This window comes from Schistocerca serialis, chromosome 4 (genome assembly GCF_023864345.2).
Source record: "Schistocerca serialis cubense isolate TAMUIC-IGC-003099 chromosome 4, iqSchSeri2.2, whole genome shotgun sequence".
In the NCBI taxonomy this organism is placed as follows: Eukaryota; Metazoa; Arthropoda; class Insecta; order Orthoptera; family Acrididae; genus Schistocerca; species Schistocerca serialis.
The window spans coordinates 484,939,752-484,946,948 of record NC_064641.1 but is presented as its reverse complement, the minus strand read 5'-3'; the positions used below and the strand labels follow the sequence as shown (position 1 = coordinate 484,946,948).

Below are 7,197 nucleotides of genomic sequence, written 5' to 3'. Positions count from 1 at the left end.
GCCGGGCGGTTCTAGACGCTTCGGTCCGGAACCGCGCTGCTGCTACGGTCGAAGGTTCAAATCCTGCTTCGGGCATGGATGTGTGTGAAGTCCTTAGGTTAGTTAGGTTTAACTGGTTCTAAGTCTAGGGACTGATGACTTCAGACTTTAAGTCCCGTAGTTCTTGGAGCCATTTGAACCATTTTTTAAAAATTTATAGCGATTCATGAAACTATACTTTTTACATGAACTAGATGTGAAGAAAGTATCACTGAAAGTGTAGTCGTAAGAAATAATAAAAAAATCGTTTCATATTATACAATTGCTTGTAAGATGACATGTTGCTGTGTGAGAAAGCACATGTGTAACTGCAGCCCGTCCAGCCGGGAAAAGGGCGTGGCAGCAAGCATTTAACAAGCACCAGTACAAGCACCAGCTAGGAAGAAATGAAGAACATATACACTTTTTCTGCCCTTTATTGACAATAAATAACTCTGTTCATAGCTTCAGGTACATTTGCTAGTGGACCTTCAGCAGGGGAGCAGCGACAGCAGGTGCGGCGTAGGCCAGAGGGGCGTGGATGGCGGGGGCGGCGTAGGCCACAGGGGCGGCGGCGACGGCGGGGGCGGCCAGGAGGCGGGCCGTCTGCGATACGCGGTACGTGTTGGCGTATGAGGAGGCGGCGGGCGCCACGGCCACGGGGGCGTGGGCCACGGCGACGGCGGGGGCGGCCACGGCAGGCGCCACGGCGACGGCGGGGGCGGCGTAGCCTCCCAGGTAGCCGGCGTGGGCGGCGGCCACGGCGCACAGCAGGATCACCTGCGACAACGTGCATTTCACAGTTCGACAGAAGCTTCCTGCTGGCGGTGGTGCCAAGTAGTGCTGATCACTTTTAATGCGATACCACAGGGTAATGAATGTCTGAACGTGCTCATGTCCGTCAAATGAAATTGGGCAAAGTAAATCGAAAAATACGCGGCCTGCCGCTATGATCTGTACTTTATATTGCAAAAATGAATGTCTCATCATGAATTCACTGGATACAGCAGACGCAGTTTTTTTCGTCTAAAACTGTGGATCTGCTTCAATGACTTCAGAAAGGGCACACCGAGAGGATATATCTAATTCGAATGAAATGTGCACCACGCAACTCATGTATGCTATTGGGTAGGACATGAGTAGAGAAAATGCAAGTGATATGGAAGTAATGTATACGGAACTTACAACCTACTGAAAATGGCAGAAATGTATGAAGTTATGCATAATGTTTTATGGCCTTGGATGTGGAGTGACGGAGCGGAGAGAGGGGGGGCAATAAGACCAGATACAGACAAAGTAGCTCCAAAATAAAAGAAATAGCCTACATGTAGATTTTCCTATTTCTACATTCTGACGGAGTAATAAATGCGGCGTTAAGTTCTTGTTGACCTAGCGACTTTTTGAAACGTCTGTGCCTACATCTACATACATACTTCGCAAATCATGGTGCACTCTGTTAGTACCCAAATCTTGATTTGCCGTCTCTATCAGAGCAACATCTAGAGAGCTGAAATGTGTTTTTTCATTCTTTACTTAATACTGGCTCTCGAAAGGCTGGAAGTTGAAATTCGTGGTTGAAGTGATTTTCTTCAAGCGTCTGCAAATTCAGATTTTCAGCGCTTCTGTGACGCTCACCTGTGAGTCAAACAAATCTGTTCTCTTATGTGCTGTCCTTCGTTGTGAACGTCCAGTATCCCCTGCTACTCCTGGTTGTTATGTCTCCCACGCACTTGAAACACATTATAAAATGTCACACACATTCGGTAAGCAGCCTCCTTTGTAGACTGATTGCACTTTTCCCACTTCCTGCTTGTGAAACTAAGTTTGCTTTACCTATGTGCCTATTTGATCCCTCCATTTCTGATCCATACGAGCAGTAACAGAGCTTTAATAAACTTTATACAAATGGTTTATGTAAATTTTTGACGCTGTAGAAACTCTTCACGAGACCATCTCATCTGGTGTCTAGCTGCATCGTGATACGCGTTTCTAACTCTGGAGGGTGGGACGCGCTAGTTCTATTTTACGTTTTGTTGTCGGTTAAACAGTCACTAGGGTTGCTCTAGTACTAGTTTTCTAGCCATAACATTCCTCCGTTAGTATATTACCTTATCACACCTGTGCCACGTTTATGGCTTACTGTCTGTATCTAAATGACGGCCTAAGCAGAAACACTGCTTCCAATCTTCTCGTGTTACTTAAATTATTCTCTTTTTCCCGGAGAAGTCGTCACTTATTCGTCTGTGTGGCCAGGTTCTACAAACTCCCTCCTAGCTGCTGAGCTGCTACGGCTCATCTGTTTAACTTCGCATGGAGATCATTTTCGTAATCACACAATACTATTGTCCATAAACAAATCGTTAGCTGAACAATGGTTTGATTTCCCACTTGGATCGCATACGGAAAGAAATGTTTTCATATTTCTACTTGTTTGCTGAAGTAAAGCATTGATCTAGACAACGTGCCTTTACGACATACTGTTATAAGAACTTAACTGCTGTAGAAGTGTAGACGAATATTTTCCTCGTGTTAGTACTTTTCTGTTGTACCCTTTTCCGTTCTTTCAGCTTCTCTTCAATGTTAAAACTAAGTATTATGATAACACACCCAAAACTACACTCCGCAGCAGTCTCAACCGTTTTTCGTGAAAGCAAAGAAGATAAAAGATCTGTTAAATTCATTGGATGCATTAGTCAGCACAAAGTTCGTATCAGAGATTAAATAAGGCGGCAACGACGGAAGTAGCTGAAAGAAAGAGAGATGACGAACTGTTGACTACGAATTGGGCTATGAAAATCAAAATCACAAAACTTTTGCTACATAGAAAACAAGCATACATAGTAGTTAAAGAAACACGTCCTTCGCCATCAAATATTGATATGTAGTTAGGAAAAGACTTCTGAAGTCTTCTTCATGAGTACAGCGTTGTGTAGATTTAAAATGTAGACAGCCGAGATACTAGAGGAGCTGAAACTAGTTGAATTCTGTAAATGTAATTACGAAACGAGTAATGGATGGATGGAGGGTTTACTAGCAACTCCAGTCGATGTTAAGGCTCTTAGAAACTGAGCACTAACATCAATCACTGTGCCATACAGAGTTTTGAACCTACGTCATATCAAAAACAAATGCAGCGGATGAATCACAGCGCTGCCTCACGCAGCCGAAGGCAAGATGTAGTAGGAAGAGAGAGAAAGGGTTGGAAGGGAAACATTTGTAAGAAGCCGAGATGTTTGCTAATGTGTCCAGAAATAAAAGCGTTGTCGGGGAAAGACCAGCAGAAGGGAAAATTCAAGAGAGGATATTATTAGAATACGAGGGAGATATAAAGTTGAAAACTGTCGTCTCCCAAAAATAAAGTTATGTGATTCATTTACTAATTTTTTGCTGCCACGTGTCTACAGCACTGGTGCACTTTGAAATCTGAGCCCCACAGTTTAAACTTCATGACTAACCCTAGTATGTGCTGAATATTCAAAATTCTGGGGTGCAGTAATGCTGCACTGACAGAAACGGTCCAGTAAGACAGGGCAAAAATGAAAGAAATAAGAGGAGACATGTAGTGTCCCGAGCACTCGGAAGTGTGTGTCGTCGCGCAGGCAACTCACCAGCTTGTACATGTTGTGATGGGAGTTGTTGTCCGGCGAGAGCAACAGGTGCCGCAGCCAGGTTCGCCGTCGGTATATATAGCGGGCGGTGGCTGTGGGACCTGCGAACCACGCCCCCGCCGGTTGCCTGTGACAGGGCCACCGCTCCCGCAGACACTGCTCTTGATCTACTTTGCGATTTGATTCAGCGTTTGCCGATTGCAAATCCGAAGCTGACCGCCGCGGCAGACTAGGTCAGCCAACGGCGTCTGTGTTAATTTGTAACTGTACGCCCACCTTGCCCTTGGTCGCGTACTGGATATCACCGCAACTTGGTGACAGTAGAGAGGTTAGTGGGCGCTGTTTCCATTTTGATATCTTAGAACATATCTGCCGTACTTACCAGATGATAGAGTTGTAGCATACGTGATGACGAGTAGCTTAGTTTCTTATTACGTTACAGTCCACTGTCCATACACGTGCCTTCACTCATTACTGGCAGGACCTTGACCTCCCGAGTTTCTGTAAGAAACTTGCAAACAAAACACGTTTATGAATATTTAAATTGCACCATTTCCCCATTATTCGTTACCAGCTACACGGTTTAGGTAACGTATTCTGCTGGCAATTATTATTGCAAAATCGGGAAGGATACAAACTCACTTAATTTTACCTAATTACCATATACAGTACGGTAGGGAGCATACTTGATTAAGGGGGGACGTTGATGAAAAACACACACTATTCCAAAATTGCACCAAATCCACAGTTTTGGCGATATGGCAATGAAATTTTGTACCACGCTTTACATGAAAGTAACACAAAATTAGATATAAAATCCTTTGATTATATATATTCAACTTTTTTTTAATGAATTTCGAAGTTTTATTTAAAAAAAATTAAGTATGTTCCTCTTTCTCAGAAAGTATCCAAGATTTTTCTACAAAAATTTCTCTGTTTCATCTCTTTATATGTTGTAAGCTCCTCTCATGAGGTTTTTGGAATAAGTCAAATAGGAGAATTTTCATAATTTTTAAATTATATTTCCACAACTACAATTTTAAATTCATGCAAAATTCCAAGCACGTTGCCTCATATCTCAGCTTTCAATCCGAATTTCATAATTTTATCTTGAGACAACGTTTATTAGGTTTACAGAAATATATGTACAAAATTTCATATTTCTAGCATTCATAGAATCTGAGGAAAAGGTACATAAACTTTAACAAACAAACTTTTCGGGAAACGCAATTTAAAGTTCAACCTAACTTTTTTACTTATATCATTTCTTCAGAAGGCATCACATTTGTACTCCAACGTCGTCTTTCCCTTCAAGGCTTCTCTTCTGTTTTCTTGTTGTCTGTCTTCCTTCCTTTACCAGGTCTTCAACTGACTTTCAGCAGATTTTCTTACTTCGGACGTAGCCTCATTGCTAGTTTGTCGTTGTTTCTCACGTCTTCCATTCGCTAACTTATTCAAACGCAGTTTATCCAGTTTTTATACCTCTTTGTGGTCGTGGCGTAACTGAATGAAGAAAGAATCGAACACTTGTATAAATCTCCGTCAGTATCACAAGGCAAAAAAAGAATTACTTCGTCATAAACGATGCAGCTAGTTTGTTATTGTGTATAAGATACGGAACAGTCAAAGATGATCTATAAAACCAAAGAGTATATATCACGGCCTTCCAGATGTATCCCGCACACGTTTGGTTGAAAGTAATACACAGAATCGTTGTTCACTGAGCTGGTATTGAAGTGCTGCTTCAAAACGTGGGCCGGTCGGAGTGGCCGAGCGGTTCTAGGCGCTACAGTCTGGAACCACGCGAGGTCGCGGGTTCGAATCCTGCCTCTGGCATGGATGTGTGTGATGTCCTTAGGTTAGTTAGGTTTAAGTAGTTCTAAGTTCTAGGGGACTGATGACCGCAGAAGTTAAGTCCCATAGTGCTCAGAACCATTTGAACCATTTTTTTCAAAACGTGGGCGTGATAGGGAGGCTGCGTCACACTTTTAATTAATTTTCAGGCACTTCGGATGCGATTTCAACATTAAAACTTTGGAAACTTATTGTCGATGAGTTGTACTAACATAAAATAAATCCAAAATCGACAGTTTTGCTCAATTTCATCAACGTCTCCCCTTAAGTTACTACTAAATTTGCAGCTGTACAAGAAAAGAAATTTGTTTCACAGAGCTGCCATCTCTGGCGATGATGATGGCAGGAATCCGGCAAGTCAGATGCCACAGAGAGTCTTGATAGTTGATTCGTCCAGTCTCTTGGCAACCCACGGGTGAGAGATATCGAGAACGTTCTGTCACAAGCGAACAACCTCTGTGCCAGGACAGCATGGCCAATACGCAGTCTTGCTTGTCTTCTTGAAAAATAACGAACAAAGATTTCGAAGACAGAGCCACCAGCCTGGAGAGTCCAACGCTGTAGCACCTGCTGTCCAAATTAACAGCTAAGGGCACCAGGGATGATCGTGTTGTGTATCCAGTGATTCCTCGTACCATCACACCGCGCAGTGGACCCATATGACGACAACCAATGGAGTCTGGTTAGTTCCGATCTCCTCAGTGCCTCTGCACAGGGACATGACACATCCTGTATACAGAACCGGGTCTAGTATGAAAAGACGCCATGTTGGCCCTCCTGTATGCACATTTATTGTCGGGTGCACCACTCTTGGTTCTCCTCTTTTAGCTAGGGCAACAAGAGAAGCTGCAACAATGGTTACCAACTAGCAGTTCGTTGTGCTGCCTAAGTCGTTCCATTGTCTGTGTGGATAATTGTCTTATTAACTCCGGTTCGTGACGTGGCTATACGATACTGCGCATCCAAACGAGCCTCTCAGGGGTTAGTCGCTTAGGGCTGTTGATGTTCTCCATTAGGTTGACTGTGGCACTCCTGTTCCCATCGATCCCATACTCCTGTGCTAGTCAAGGTATCCCAACTAATGCGAGCAGCAATATCACGAATAAGAAGCAGTCTGGACGAGCAACGATTCTGTTGCTTTCGAGTTCCATCTACTGCTACAGGTGCTTCTTTCCTAAACGAGGCATAAACGAACTTATCACAAACTATAAGCAATCAGTTAGGATTTCTGAAAGGATAACACGATGCATAATATTTCCTTGTATACGTAACTAGCTAACGATTGCATGAAAAGGATAACACAATGTTTAATCTTTCCTTGTGCACGTAACTACTTAATGACAGCACGCATCACGCCACTTTCAACTGTTTTGTAATTTACTGGAAGTATACATACAAACTATGCAAATACTTATGTAGAAAATAAATAAAAGAATGATTTCTTCATCATTGCGTTATCCGTGAATAAAGTTTCTTAATTGCACTGGGATGTACAATATTTTTGAACTTTCCGTCTTGCGGAAAAACAAATTTTTCGACTATCCCACTCGTGAGCATGCAACACATTACTGACCAAGTGAAAATAGTGGATTTTCGAGGTTTAATCAACAGACTTGAAACGATAGATCTCGTGCTTTGCTGACAGTCATTGAAAATGCTAGACAAAGGTGGAACTGTAGTCGGTTGAAATTAAATAGCGTGTCAGTGGGAATGATAG

General features: G+C 42.8%; 1 protein-coding gene across 1 annotated transcript; it reads right to left on the bottom strand.

Annotated features, from left to right (window-relative positions):
- Positions 1-498: 498 nt before the first annotated feature.
- Positions 499-3,638, bottom strand: LOC126474568 (cuticle protein 12.5-like). The gene is made up of 2 exons (XM_050102045.1): positions 3,627-3,638; positions 499-798 (listed from the first exon to the last, which is right to left on the bottom strand). Exons 1-2 carry the CDS (start codon positions 3,636-3,638, stop codon positions 499-501), a joined length of 312 nt encoding a protein of 103 aa, XP_049958002.1.
- Positions 3,639-7,197: the final 3,559 nt, after the last annotated feature.